The sequence below is a fragment of the Protomyctophum parallelum genome (genome assembly GCF_964188405.1).
Source record: "Protomyctophum parallelum genome assembly, chromosome: 20".
In the NCBI taxonomy this organism is placed as follows: Eukaryota; Metazoa; Chordata; class Actinopteri; order Myctophiformes; family Myctophidae; genus Protomyctophum; species Protomyctophum parallelum.
The window spans coordinates 27,773,322-27,788,837 of record NC_139718.1 but is presented as its reverse complement, the minus strand read 5'-3'; the positions used below and the strand labels follow the sequence as shown (position 1 = coordinate 27,788,837).

At 41.8% G+C, this 15,516-nt stretch overlaps 1 protein-coding gene across 1 annotated transcript; it reads left to right on the top strand.

Moving 5' to 3' along the window:
• Positions 1 to 333: 333 nt before the first annotated feature.
• Positions 334 to 15,486, top strand: coq8ab (coenzyme Q8A-b). The gene is made up of 15 exons (XM_083791304.1): positions 334 to 589; positions 1,050 to 1,191; positions 1,669 to 1,953; positions 2,089 to 2,155; positions 4,073 to 4,144; positions 4,257 to 4,382; positions 5,216 to 5,301; positions 5,390 to 5,530; positions 5,642 to 5,723; positions 5,838 to 5,931; positions 6,686 to 6,827; positions 7,149 to 7,256; positions 7,399 to 7,464; positions 9,983 to 10,069; positions 12,891 to 15,486. Exons 2-15 carry the CDS (start codon positions 1,066 to 1,068, stop codon positions 13,185 to 13,187), a joined length of 1,779 nt encoding a protein of 592 aa, XP_083647430.1. The 5' UTR covers positions 334 to 589; positions 1,050 to 1,065; the 3' UTR covers positions 13,188 to 15,486.
• The last annotated feature ends 30 nt before the right edge of the window (positions 15,487 to 15,516 follow it).

The window sequence follows — 15,516 nt, the reverse complement described above, 5'->3', positions numbered from 1 at the left end:
TACCAAATACAACTTTATACTTTTCTTTTGTATGCAGAATAACTTTTACGCTAACTGTGGTATTTTAACCAGTAACCACTGCGTGTGAAATTGGAACCTGACTGAATCTGACTGTCACTGACTCTGGATCAGATTTAGCCCTGGTCCAAGGCTTACAGCGACAGTCGCTGTAAGCCTTGGACCAGGGCTAGATCAGATTCAGATATAGTCCACACAGTTGTGGAGTCTGTCAAGATTTTGGGTCGGGCACACCCCCTGAGCGCAGTGGGCGTCAAGCGTCACGCTTGCTGGAGCAATATTGACAGCCTCTCCGACCATTAGAATATCTGTTGATACATGAAGATGTTGCTGAACTTTGCTTCATTGGTCCGGTCTACATGTACTAAATGTACCGTCGGGTAAATTTGCATGTCCTTCACTGTTCCCCTCGTAGTGTTGTTGAAAATAAACTGTGTCAGGTCAAAGGAAGGTGAACGTCAGCTTCTGTTGCTGTTTGACAATGCTGCATATGCCTATAATATGTACGTCGGAGACGAATAGGATTCTCTAGCTATTCTACTCTACTCTGTTATAGTTTGTGGCGTTTGGGGTAAGTTTTCCTTTGATCGATACATTTCGTTTAATGAAGTGCCATTCTTATCTGAATAACTCCATTTAGCTATATATAGGCTTATAGGCTATATGCCTATTGTGATTAGATATTTAGATAGACTAACTTTGGCATATTATGTTATCTTGGCTCCTTATCACACTGCCAACTAAGTTAATATTACACTTCTATGAGTATTTGTTTTGCATGTTGTTGCAAGGCAAGTGAAGGGTATAAAGTTTTGTACCAGCCATGTTTTTTTTGTTTTTGTTTTACAAACAATTGAAGGCTTATGTATTGTAATGATGCCATATTGTCTAAAACACACTAGCCACCACCTTATTGTAACTGAAAGACAGCTTAATAGTGCAAGTGCCCCCAACCATTATGTCTCTGACTGACCACACAACGCACTGTAAAACAATTATTGTCCCCACTCTTGTTATTTTTGGCTGTGCAGGTCTGAAAAGTACACCATGACAGGTGACATGGTGGTGTGGAGGGGGATGGTCTGGATGAAGCAAGTGGCCAGCAGAACTCAGGCGACCCAGAGACTGGTAAACTCCACTGCCACTATTATGTATGGCACCAGCTCAGCAAAGGTGAGCGTTCAACCACAATATTTATACCTCCGGGCTCCTGCAAGAGGGGATAGAGTTTCACAAAAGATGTTAACCCAGATACTAGAATGCTGTAACATTTTGAGATGAGTGGCTTAAGAATGTGTCAGGCAACAGTACCCATTCATCAGCTTAAAAGTTTTGTAGTGTTCCGGTTGCAATTTTGCATGCTCATTTACAGTATTTGTGTCATCAGCTCATCACTTGTTTATCCTGATACCGTGTCAGATCTCTCTCCTGATTGGATAAAATTGGTATCCCAACCTGAAAATCGATTTTCTGTTTACTAAAGAGCTGGAGAGACAGGGAGACTTCTGTTACTGAACAAATACTTTATAACAATGTGTACTGTATCAGAATATTGAGCTATTTAACACTTATTTGAACACAAATATATATCACTTAGGCCTACCCTAGCTTTAAGCACATGCCATGATTCACATTGTGTTTCTATTATAGGAGGCGCTCAAGAAACTGCAAAATACTGCATCGATTCACAAGTATTCAACAATGGCAGGAGCATGTCTCAGTGTTTCTGGAAACGTGTGTCCTGGACAGGGTTGCGTTGGAAGGTCCAGCAATAAACAAGTATCAAAGTATCAAAGGAACTGGTCAAGTCGTCCATTCTCTGGACATACACGCCTATTCAGCCAGGACAATTCCACTGTAGGACGGTTGACATCCGAGGATATTAATAAAGCAAGAAACAAGAAGAAGATCGACTCCAAGCAACACAGACAAGTGGTATCTCCTTTCAAGTGTTATGTTTAACAATATTGAATCACTCGCTACCACTGTACTTGTACATTCTCTTCCATGATTGCACAGGGATGATTTTATTAATAATATGAGTTGAAAATGTCTTCATTTTAATTCCAGCTCAGTGAGAGTGCCAGAGAGCAGAAGGTGCCTGTCACACGTCTTGGGAGACTGGTCAATTTCGGAGGTAGGTCTGCGGATATGAAGAAGCATGCATGCATGATGGTGTATTATGTCACCGTCCACTTCCTCTTTGTAGTATTATTCTCTTATTCCTATCTGGTCCAGTTTTTGGACCAGTTTCAAATCCCCAGACACTTTTCCCTTTTCACTTGGGTGGCTCAGTGGTAAATTCTGGTGCATCCGGCTTTGTTGAGCGTCTATATTATGAACACAATTGGCCCCTGTTCGGGCAAGGGAAGCCTAGCGAAAAAGTGAGGGTGATATTTCTCAATGTATGTGAGGAGCAGGCCAGAGGCCCCATGTCCTCCCGATGGCGGCCCCTCACTGGCAGGTGAACAAATAACAAATAATTGACCCTCAATTGTGTCAGTGGAGAAACTGTATTCAACATTGCAAGACTGTGGTTACGTCAGGGGGCTCCTAGGTATCAGACATGTTTTTCCATTGCATAATACTGACTCAACTTGCCTTTAATGTTTTTTCAATTGGGTACTTATTGGTACCTAGTACTTTTTTTGGTATCACCTCTGTCAAGGTTTCAAGCAACCTTGGGTTATAACAAAAAGTGACATAATCAAAACATCAATAGAGAATTATCACTAGTGTAATTGATTTTGTAACAAACTTTGTAGCTAGCCATTGTAAATGTGAAATGAGTCAACTGCAATGGCCTATTTCTCACCTAAAATCTTATCAACTTGTTGTTGGGCTGTATAAGTTAAATAGAGATAATGTCCATACATGTTGGCATTGTTCTTTAGCACTCTCCATGCAGAGGGTTGACCTCGCTAGTATGATGATCAGCTACATTGAGGGAGTAGTATCTGCAGTGGAAAACAAAGTACTTGTTAATGAAAGTGAGTTGAGCCGAGTCGTTGTCCAACCATGTAGTGGAAAAGTGAACTCTATGGACGTGAAGCATGTAAGAGCATGAAAGCTTGTCAAAAAAATCAAGACTTCCCAGAACAAATAAAAGGTAAAATTATTTTAAAAGACTTATGTTCCATATTGCTGTACTTATGTAAACAAAGTGTTTCTTATCATTCATCAGCTCTATAGTGCTATGGAGTGTGGGAAGTACAGATGTGAGCTTTTGCACAGGATTGGAATTACATTGACAACATACTGTATGTATGGATACTATAACTGAGGAAATCTTTCTGGGACATATGAGAGCTTCCGGGAACTCGGTTAACCCAAACAATATCAAATGTGTCTCAACCTGTAGCGTTGACTTTATTAGCACCACTTCTAATTTCACACCTCGACTCCCAATGGTTCTCAAAGTCGCCCTTTAGAGGTTAGAACTATGTCAGGTTAATTTAGTGCTAATGTAGTAAACATACTGATAATTCTTATCACAAGTTCTCAAACCCTCAGCAAGGTTTGCTTGTTTTTTGCCCCTGTTACCGGATCCAGCTGTTTGATAAGAATAGGTGTTGGTTCTCAAATGTTAGGCTGAAATATATGACACTTGTTTTACTTTAGAGGTAGATATTTTTGTTACTCTATTTAAAATGGTGTCTTGCTGTTCAGATTAATTGCATTCAAGTGCTGTTATTGAGAGCTGGCATCATCACTGGATCAAATTGTTTGATAAGAATAGGTGTGTGGGTTCTCAAATGTTAGGCTGCAATACTTTAATCCTTGACACTTGCTTTACTTTAGAGGTAGATATTTTTGTTACTCTATTTAAAAATGGTGTGAGGCTCTTTAGATTAATTGCATTCATTGATAAGTGCTGTAGTGTGTTATTGAGGCCTGAGGACTGTTTAAGAATAGATGTGTGGGTTTGGCTGCAATACTTGACAAATACTTTACATTGATTTACTTGGGTTGATATTTTTTATACTCTGTTTAAAGTAATGTATTGCTGTTCAGATAAATTGTGTTAATTGATCTGTGCTGTGTCTTTATGCAGGCCTGGCATTTGGACTTGGCCTTGGAGCAATTGCTGAAGTGGCAAAGAAGAGCTTTACACCCAAACAACAAGGTGGTAATTTAGAGCTGGATGTGTGCGTGTTACAAATCACATGTACAGCCATTTAGTCAACCATTCATTGCACCCCTATTAAATTGATAACATAGTGTCCATTTTTGTTTAGGGGATAAATCGTCTGTTATGGATTCCAATGCCTTTCTCTCAGAAGCAAATGCTGAACGAATTGTCCGAACACTATGCAAGGTTCGAGGTGCTGCTCTCAAAATGGGGCAGATGCTCAGCATTCAAGGTGAGGAGTGACCGAATGGAGATCCTTGACTGTATTTGTCTCAAGTAGGCCTACAATAAAGGCATCAGAATTGTTTTAAGGACTTTGGCATAGAGGCATATTTACAACTTCAGGTTTCAATTACTTAAGGCCTATTCATAGTCTGGATTTTCGGTGGTGAGGTGACCACCGCTCCGGTGGTGAGCTGACCACCGGAGCTGAAATAACGTTGAGCGGTGGTGAGTAAAAACAGAGAGAAGGGCTGGTGGTGGTTTGCTCTTCACCGCAGCTCGTGACGTCATGTTGTAGTTCGGTGGTCACCCCACCACCGAAAATCCAGACTATGTATGAGCCTTAACAGTCAAGGTCAAAGGGACTTTAATATACTGTGCGGCACAGTGCAAGACATGCTGCCCAGCACGTTTCTACAAATACACATTCAACAGGGACCAAAAATATACATAGAAAGTCAACTCATACATCACCTTCCCAACAAGTTGGATTGCTGTATCCTTCGTCTCATCCACAGTCACCAGTAAGCACTAAGCTAGATCCCTGGACCATCAGTGAAATGTCATCACCTAAAATAAACCTCTGGACCAGCTGCACACAAAAGTGCCATTCCAGGAATACTATTGTGGGCCTCAGGGCCTACATTTGCTCTCAGAAAATGATGGGCAGTGTAGTCGGCTGTGCTGTTGTCTTCATAAATGCAGCATAATTGACAGTGTTGTTGACATGTTTGTTGTTCCTTGTTACAGTATATTGCACTACCTTCAAATCTGTAGATAAAGCACAGTTTTATTGCTACTTTGTATTAAGTGCCCTTGATTGTTTCTTTCCTACTCTCTCAGATGATGCCTTCATTAACCCTCAGTTGGCCAAAATCTTTGAACGTGTTCGACAAAGTGCAGACTTCATGCCTACCAACCAGATGCTGGTATAGTGTGTTAGTTGTGGCTAATTAAGTACACTAATTATCCGTTTCACAGATAAGCTATTTGTTCTTTTGCTAATCTCTACAACAGAAAGTTGTTGCCGGTGACCTTGGGCCAAACTGGAGAGACAAGGTAGAGTACTTTGAAGACAAGCCATTTGCAGCTGCATCTATTGGCCAGGTGCATCTTGCAAGGTTGAAAGATGGTACAGAAGTGGCTATGAAGATTCAGGTGAGATTCAGGGGGTTGTGTTGCAAGTTGCAACCCAGGTATCGAATTCATTAGTGTAAGGTGTATGATTTAACGAGATTGAGATAATATTTTAATTTGCCTTTGTCTTAGTACCCTGGAGTCGCCCAGAGTATCGACAGTGACGTGAACAATATCATGACTGTTCTCAGCTTAAGCAATGCACTACCTGAAGGTAAAACACTGATAAATCTAGCAATAATATACTTAAAACTATAATGTTCACTATTCAGACATGTCATATTTTTCATTTTATTTCCTCTTTTGTTCTTTTAACTTGTATTAACAGGTCTGTTTCCTGAGCACTTGATTGAGGTTATGAGCCGTGAGCTGGCACTGGAGTGCGATTACGTAAGAGAGGCACAGTGTACCAAAAGATTCCAGTGAGTTGGCTGACTTCATCATATTGTCGATGTCGGGTGGAAACCTTCTATGTCCAAATCCATTCCTTTTTTATTATCCTAAAGGTGTTTTAAAATTGTGAAAATAACCGATCTACAAGCTTGTAGATCTAAAAAACAAAACGAAACAAAAGGAAAAAAACGTTCTGCCTGACCGTAACGATATCCTCTTGATTTTGTTACGGCTGGATAATATGGATGATATTATATTGTGATCCTAATGATTTGTTGTTTTGCAATGGTGGTTTTAACACACAATTGCAGGTTTTAACTTAGTATTTAATTTAAATAATTCAGTTAGTTTTCTCCATTTATAAACAATCTCATATGAAATGAGATTGAATGGTTTTACTGTAAATAATTTTAAATGTCCACATTGTATGCTATAATGTCTTTACTATTGCAATAATGCTATGAATGTTTTGACTGTGAAACAGTCTTATAAACACAAGGCAAGGAAGGGGAGTTCCCTCCCTCCATATATAGACAAATCCATGGAGGGGTGCCCAGAGCCATAGAAGAAGAGAGTGGCGACATGCTCATACTAGTGTCAACGCTAGTGGCGTCACTCAGACTCACTCTCATACTGGAGCTGGGGGTGCCCTGGGCGCAGCCATAGCTGAGGTGTCACGTAAATCGTGACTTGACACGTCAGCATTGATTGCCTACACCTGGCCTACAGGGCAATGCTCTGTATGCCCTTGCCTTTTACCTGTAGTTTGTTGTTGTGACACAGGGGGCTGTTGAAAGATCACCCTTATTTCTACGTGCCTGATGTGATTGATGAGCTGAGCAGCCAGCATGTCCTCACCTCCAGACTGGTGCAGGGTTACCCCCTGGACCAAGCCACAAATCTCTCTCAGGAGCTCAGGAACGAGGTATACCCATAGAACTTCACACAGCTGTTAACACTGCACACCTTTTCCCTGCCAAGAGGTGGTCCTAGTTTGGGAATGTTCAAGGTTGATGTGCCAAATGCTGAGATGCTCAGCCTTTTAACACGTCTGGTGTCTTGCCAGTTCATCATGTAACTACTTTATACACCGCAATCCTGATAGAAACTCCTGACATTTAACGATTGAGCATAGTACATTGCCATATTACTTCAAGTATAATAATGCAAACTGAGATTTTCCGACAATTTAACATTTTGTTTAAAAATAATACATTGACTTGTTATATTGTTTTGCCTCTACTAGATTTGTGAACAAATCTTGACGTTATGTTTGAGGGAGCTGTTTGAGTTCAGGTTCATGCAGACTGATCCAAACTGGTCCAACTTCTTCTTTGATATACAGGCTAACAAGGTAAGTTTGATACCATATTTCAGTATTCATACACAGTAGGCTATTGCTATGCATGAATATGAAGCTGTGATAAACTTGCATCCATAGGCTACAGATGCCTATAGTTTTCATTTCACTATGTATTTCTACCCTTTTCACTCAGGTTGCTCTATTAGATTTTGGGGCTACCCGAGAATTTGATAAGAGTTTCACTGATTCCTATATTGAGGTAAGTAACCAAGTTTTGATAAGAACTAGTTGGCTTGTGAAATTCATCTTGCAAGAGATTGTGTCAATATAACCAAAAACATTTAGCACTTTTTACGTAATCTGTAACATGTCTGCTTAACTTGGAGGTGGTCTCCCTACTCTTCCATTTTTGACCTGGGTGCTGGGTATGACACCTACTGGTTGACAATGGCAATTGGTTGTATTTTATTGTCTCCACCAGGCCGAAGGCATGGGGAGAGCGTATCTATTCTACGTCCGAGCATAGACATGGTAACGCCCCGCCTGCCTCTGATTGGCCTACCAACACTGCCCGTCTAGCCCCCATGGTCTCATTGACCAGACTGTCCTCCGAGACGCGAGGTTACTCCGTGGTGGGAAACAATACAGTTGTACAAGAGAATGGCAGCTTGGCACGCGCGACAGTAACTTGTAACTTTCATTTTTGTAGAAGAGGCAAACTAATATTGTTTATGCCGTTTGCTTTGATTGAATGATTGATTGAACATGTACGTTGTATGCTTTCATTTAGGTGTGTTCTAATTAAAGTGTTAGTGTTGATTATCGTGTATTAATTAATTAAAAGTAATTATAGTAAACTAATACTATTGTACTAAAAAAGATCAAGGGAAAAGAGACCTTTTTACAGTACAATAATATTTAAAGTTTATACATGTATGTAAATAAACGGCATAAAGAATATTAGTTTGCCTGTTCTACAAAAAAAGAAGTTACTGTCGCGCGTGCCAAGCTGTCATTCTCTTGTATTATATCGTACTTGTATTATTTATTTCCTACCAAGGAGTAACCTCACATCAGACTATCCAGCATAGCCGCTATCCACCTCGGAGGAAACTATGGCAAGGCCGGCATATGGTGTCTGTAGGCCAATCGGAGGCAGGTGGGGCGTTACCATGTCTATGCTCGGACGACTTACACAACCATATACGCATTGGGAGAGAGTATGTTTTGCACACGTCCATGTGTCTGTGTGTCTGTGTGTGCGTCCGTCCGTCTGTTACCAGCTAATCTCCGGCACCGTTAACCGAGTCGATGCCAAATTTTGTACACACACTCCCTGGATGCCAACGATGAACCTCTGCCCCAAATTTCCAGAACAGCCTGTTATAGCGCCAAGAAATGGCCCGAGGGGCAATTTATCTAGTTTAACTTTTATTGAGAGGCAATAAAGTCATTGCGACCGAAGGTCCAAATTACTATGAAAACCTGCATTTCCGTGTGTCACGTCACACCTCCATATATGGTCACACCCGTGACATGCCTGCATATATGGTCACGCCTCGTGACATCATGCCTCCATCTCCATATATGGAGCTGACCTGTTCTGACCACCCATATGTTGATCCTCCCCACGCGTCCTTCATCTTCGATGTCTCCCTTTTGATGGATACCTGTCCATTCAAACTCTAGACGGCCGGCGAAAACTAAACGGGCTCGAAACTAAACAGGAAACTAAACAGGCTCGAAACTTAAGGCCCGGCCCTACCTGGGCCCTCATCAAACCCTGTACACTTAAGCGCTCAGATTCCGATTCAGATTATTTGCCATTGTGTTACACACATAGGAATTTGCTTTGAATGAGTGCATTCAATTATTTTTTCACAAATACCAACAGACACAAGACAACACTGTGCAGGGAAATAAATATAAAGTGCAGGGTTATAGTTCATAGTGCATCAATGCTGCCGATGTTTAAAGTGCCGGTGTCACTAGGGGGCAGGGGTCATTGAGCAGCCTGGCAGCTGAGGGGAATAACCTTTGTCTGTGGCGGGCTTTCGTAGCCTTCGGCGGCCACAATCTTCTCCCATAGGGGAGAGGAGGCCGTGGGCAGGGTGGGAGGGGTCGGCCATAATCTTCCTTGCTCTCTTCAGCGCCCTGGAGTCGTGCAGGGACTTGAGGGAGGGCAGAGGGCGGCCAATCACCCTCTCCGCAGAGCGAATCACCCGCTGCAGCTTGGTGATTCGCTCCATATATGGCCAATACAGAATTCATGGATATGTTGATCTGACCCCCCCCCATGCCAAAGCGCCAGCGCTCGCCCAGTAGTCTGCCGTCACCCAGGCGGATGCGTGCATGCGACATTGCTTCTTGCCCTCAGGGCGTCTGACTGGTAGTATGTGTCAGTGGAATTGCATTGCTAGCGAACAGCTTGGAAGTTAATTTCCTGTCAGGTAGTGATATTCACAACACTGCAACATGAAATAAACATGGTCCCAGAATGTTTATGGTCAAGTGTGAAAAGGTCTTGGAAGCAAACTGGATGTGAAGCCTCTTGCCATGTATTTACAGCAGTAGTAGTGGCTAGATACTGAAGGTAATAGATAACAAATTTAGCCATACATGTGCTTTACTTTAGCTCTTCCAACAATAATGTTACAAGAGATTGTTCAACGGTTACAATCCAGCCAAAAGCCACAGGCAATGGGTTTATTATTACTGTAGTATATGACATGCATGGCCTCTGATCTGAATAATCTGATTCAGTCTCTTATCTTCAGTTGATCAAGGCAGCAGGACGGCAAGACAGAGAAGGTGTATTGCTGAGATCAAGGGATATGAAGTTCCTCACAGGCTATGAGACAAAGGTATGAATCAGAAACACTGGAGAAAAAACTCAAACATCTATTCTATAGTATTCTTATGCTGAAAGGTCTGTAAAGAAAAGAACTGATTTACAGTAAAGTATAAAAATGTACAAGAAATTTGTATTTTTGCATAACATATATCAAAGATTGACAAATGTACTGTAACAATCATTTACCACTTGAACCCTAATCCCTATCCTGGGGGCGAACATTGAACGGAAATCTCAGATCGACTATTTTTGGCAAAGAGATGTTGTGTAAGGGAATAACGAAGGTGGTTTAGACCAGTGATTCCCAACCTGTGTACCGTGGCACTTTAGTGTGCTGTCTGAAATGCCCAAGTGTGCCGGCAAAGAAATGGAATGAATGTAACACCTCCCCGGACAACAATAGCTGCGCTGCATAACTGCATTCCATTGACAACTCGTCCATTACAGACACACAGACAATCGCCTGTCCATTTAGTGAAGTGACTCTCTGCCGTCTTTATTACATCTTGTGTGAGTAAATATATTTGTTCTGGTTCCAAATACATTGTAGCAGCAGGTGTGTGTGTGTGTGTGGATATAGATATATGGTGTAAATAATTATATATATATATTATATACTGTATATATGCGTGTGCGACACACACACACACACACACACACACACACTTCGATTTCTTTATTTGAATCCACAAATTACAATTAATTTTACAAGGAAACAAATATAACAGGGTTGACAGTTCATGTTCACTTAGGGATACACATGGCACCTCCTTCTCCACACAGACAAACTGCCTATAACAGACGAGACAGAACAGTATTTGGCAAGTTGTTTGGCTTTGCTTTTTGTCATGCCAGCTATTCTTAGGCCACTCATGGTCAGTTTATGCACATGGCCCAGGCTTCCGAATATCAGTATGGCAAATCTACAGCGATACCCCAAGTTTGTTATACTTCCAAGTAATGGTTGATACTTAGAATATTTATCTTGGAATGCCTGGTCCATGTACAAATCAAAGACACAGCCCACCTCCAGAATCAGGACCTCCTTGTGTCTGGTGTCAACAAAGACAACATCAGGTGTATTCGGGATGTTAGCAAAGACATCGCATGCACAGCTAAACCAATCTGGTAACACTCTTGAATGTGTATACATTGCTGCACTAGATGGCACATACTTTCGAACTGCATCAGACACTATGTCAACAATCCGGTCGTGGCGAGCAATATATACGTTTTTGTATGCACTACATCCATTTGTTATGTGTGCGATGGATTCTAGGTGTTGTTCAGAATCATGATGGTTTATACAGAGTGGAGTGTGGGTGTCAGGATACCAGATTGACAGATTGTACTTGGTTGGTAATACTTGTAGTCTTGCTTTGATGGTGAATTTTAAAACATCCTCCCCAATAGCAGCATTTTTGTACATTGAATGTGAAACAGAGTGATCAGCTGAATCAACACAGGCCAACTTTCCCTGCAGTCGAAGGCCACGCCAATGTTCTCTGACTTCAGTCTGTTTCGTGCTAAGCAGAACCCTTCTTGCCGTTTCTTCCTGTAGTCTAGTGTCCGCACCCTGGTGGGTGAGGGTAGCCTTCACTACCACGCTGGAGTCTGTAATTAATCCATCAGAGATGGGCACATTTTCGTTGTTTTTTGCCCATTTTAGCTGGACTCCTGTTCGATGGCAAAGGTCGTTGAGATCTGGCCAATCAGACCAGACCCCGAAGCCCTTGGCTTGTGAGTCCAGTTTCCCAGAGTCTTTCCTCCTAAAGCCTAGGAAGTTATTCTGGTCTGCAGCAGCCAGGGGTACCTTCCTCCTGCGCAGGTCCAGTAGGAGCGATGCCCTGGCCATTTCTCTGACGGTGCCATCATCATTATTGAGCATGTGCAGTAGGTGGCTTAGCCGTGTTGCTGCATAAGTCCACTCTACATTTGGGACCCCCAGCCCCCCTTCGCCATATGAAAGGAAGAGTATGTCTCGTGTGGAGTGTGAGTTTAGGCCAACCCATTTTCTGGCCAGCTGGACAGTTCTATTTGTCATGTCTCTCAGTGCATGTTGTGGGATGTGTACATTGGCAAATAGGTGTTGTATCTTCGCCAGGGCCACTTCTCTCACAGCCTCGAGCTTCATGACTATAGGGAGGGGGGACAGATCGATCAGGTCGAGTCGACAGTGAAACTCTCTGGTGAGCTCCTCGACTTGCTCCCCCCACTCACCAGCGATGTTGAACTTATGGCCCAGGTATGGGTACGTCTCATTACGGGCGTACACCCTGATGGGTTGTCCCATAATGAAATGCCCAAGTGTGCCGGCAAAGAAATGGAATGAATGTAACACCTCCCCGGACAACAATAGCTGCGCTGCATAACTGCATTCCATTGACAACTCGTCCATTACAGACACACAGACAATCGCCTGTCCATTTAGTGAAGTGACCCTCTGCCGTCTTTATTACATCTTGTGTGAGTAAATATATTTGTTTTGGTTCCAAATACATTGTAGCAGCAGGTGTGTGTGTGGATATAGATATATGGTGTAAATAATTATATATATATTATATACTGTATATACGCATGTGCGACACACACACACACACACAAACACACACACACACACAGTATATCTAGGTGTGCCCTGGGATATTTTGGCTATGAAAAGTGTGCCCTGGCCGAAAAAAGGTTGGGAAACACTGGTTTAGACCAAATAGTTAAGGATTATTGGAAAATAAATCCCTTCAAGGCAAACTAGGTCAGGCACAAATAACGACTGTCATGGTACATCATCTCTTATTTAAAGGTTGTGTGCACTAATGATGTTGTCTTACAAGGTTATGGAGAATGCCCATGTGGATGCAGTGATGATCCTGGGGGAGGCCTTCTCATCCACAGAGCCCTTCCACTTTGGAGCCCAGAGCACCACGGAACGCATTCACCAGCTCATCCCTGTGATGTTGAGGGAACGCCTCACACCTCCACCGGAGGAGACCTACTCCCTCCACCGCAAGATGGGTGGTTCTTTCCTCATCTGCTCCAAACTTAATGCTAAAATATCCTGCAGGAACATGTTTGAGGAGACCTATGCCAATTACTGGAAAGATGGTCGCCCCAAGCCGGCTCATCGGTAAACCAGATCCAGTCAGTTTCCCCAAGAAGTGTGATAGCATTACCATAATCTTTATCTGTTGGTTATTGTAGATATGTTAGATTTACTTAGTGTTAAAGTTTTTTTTGTTTTTTTTGGGGGGGACGGGACTAAATTCAGTAAAATCCATAGGCAGGAACAGCCAAAGGAGTTGATCTGACCTCTTACACTGGCAGAAGAAATTCATTGTGCAAATGATTTTCACTTGTAATAACTGTCTTGTGTATCTGTCTGTGAAAGAAATAACTTGGATGCGTTCTTTGTCATGAAAGTTAGTGGTACCTGGTAATCATGAATAGATAGAATAACTTGTAGGTCCTCAAGGTCAAAATGACAATCAGTCATATCTCAGGAATGGAGCAACATAGAACAAGAGATGCTAGGTCAGGCAAGGTTGTATTTGTTTGTGTTGACATTTTAGTTTTTGCATAACTACTGTATTATTCAATAACCAATTGTATAACATTATGTGGAAAAGACAATCACTGGGATAAACCCAGTGCTGTGTGCCTTAGATTTAAAGGTTTCATGACATTTTCATTTATTTTTTCTTTTAGGTTTTATAACCTCAATTACACCCACACAACCTGAACTTTGAACATTCTGTGGATTTTCTGTGGCCTGGGGCTTTCTCTGTGTTCTGAAGCCTTTTGAGCTGCAATGAAAACAGGCAAACAGGCCTCAACAGTGACATCTGCTGGCAAATTGTAATGTCATATATGGGATTTGTGGACTCTTATCACAGTCCATAGGAAAATCTGAGCACTTGTTTGAGCCAGAAAACCCCAGACCAAAAATCTACTGAACGTGTCGGGGCTATTTTCGCTACTTCTTAAACGTTTGTTTTCTAATTTATGGATTTTCTTAGATTTCATCTTCATGAAATTACTGAGGAAAAAAATCATTGAATTTTGTATTTAATTCATGATTCTTTTTGTATTTTGTTTTGCTTTTTTGAAAATGTTTTGCAATAATACAAAATGTAGGAAACTAAAAAATAACCCACTGTTTGGGAACCAGTGGGTTAAACTGTTAAAGGACCACACCAGACCTTTTGACATGTGGGCCCTTTGTATTTTTATTGAATATCTTTTTCCGTTATTTATATGTTGGCCTATTCATGTCTGATGCAGCATGCCTCTCAAAACATCTTTAAGTCATACTATGTAATTTAATGGAGTGTTTTGGCAACACCTCTGGTAGCTACTGTAAGTGTCATTACAGCATCTGTTCACAGCTTGTTTTGCTGCTGGCGTAGCTAGTACATTTCTGTGTTATAAGAAAAGAAAAAAGATCACTTCATGCGAGTGCCTGACTGCCATTTTGGGGCAGACACCGGAAGACACTTCACACAAATTGTGTTTAAGGGGCACGGTGGCGCCAGTGCTGTCGCCTCACAGCTAGAAGGTCCTGGGTTCGATTCCCGCTGGGGGCGTGTTCTCTCCTCCACATCATCAGTGCCCATACCCGAGGTGGTGTTGGCGAAAGGGTCTGTCTGTGCGGAGTTTGAATGTTCTCCCCGTGTCCCCTAGGGTAGGTACAGTAGGTACCCTACCCTCACAAAAAATATGCAGTAATCCTGGTCTCTAAACTACCTCCCCCTGGCCACCCGGGGCGCCTGATGGAGGGGAAAGGAACTGCTCAGAATAACGTGTTCCACGTGCTACGTCCGGCCGGGGAAACGCCCCTATCAGGTGATAAGAAGCAGCTTGGACTCCTCATGCATAGAAGGAAGCATGAGGCCAGTCTGCTGCCCCCCAGGTTGGCAGAGGAAGTGTAGCGCCCAGGATTACATTAGATAATTGACACTGGGTGAAAAAATGGGTTGCAAATTATAATGAAGTGTATTCTTTTGATGGGTGTGGCACATTTTGTGTGGTTTCAAAAGATGTTTTGAGTAATACATAACCATGATTTATTTTAGACCGGTATATCTCAATAACAAAATGATATGGTCCCACTTGTCAAAAAAGCTGACCTGGTTTAGTCTTTTACCTTTAATTACTATAAAACTAATCTTTGATTAGTTATGTAGTAATTTTTTAACATTGTGTGAAGACTATATGCATTGTCATGAACATAGAACTACTTAACTATGTAGCTGTACTACATACTGTATTCAACAAATACTAAATGAAGTATCTACACTGTTAAGAGGAATTATTTTTCTTTTGCTCATATGAGCATGATATATGACTCATAACAAATTAGTGATATTTGTTGTAATGAAAGGTCAAAGGAAAATAAAGTTTTCAATTTTGTAAAATATATCTTCAACCTTTTGACTGATTCAGTAGTAGTAATCCAGACAA

Excerpts from the sequence above, each read along its gene's own strand:
- coq8ab (XM_083791304.1), top strand. The coding sequence starts at position 1,066 with ATGACAGGTGACATGGTGGTGTGGAGGGGGATGGTCTGGATGAAGCAA. Across the intron at positions 1,192-1,668 it reads ATGGCACCAGCTCAGCAAAG|GAGGCGCTCAAGAAACTGCA; the intron begins GTGAGCGTTCAA and ends TTTCTATTATAG. Across the intron at positions 10,070-12,890 it reads TCACAGGCTATGAGACAAAG|GTTATGGAGAATGCCCATGT; the intron begins GTATGAATCAGA and ends TTGTCTTACAAG.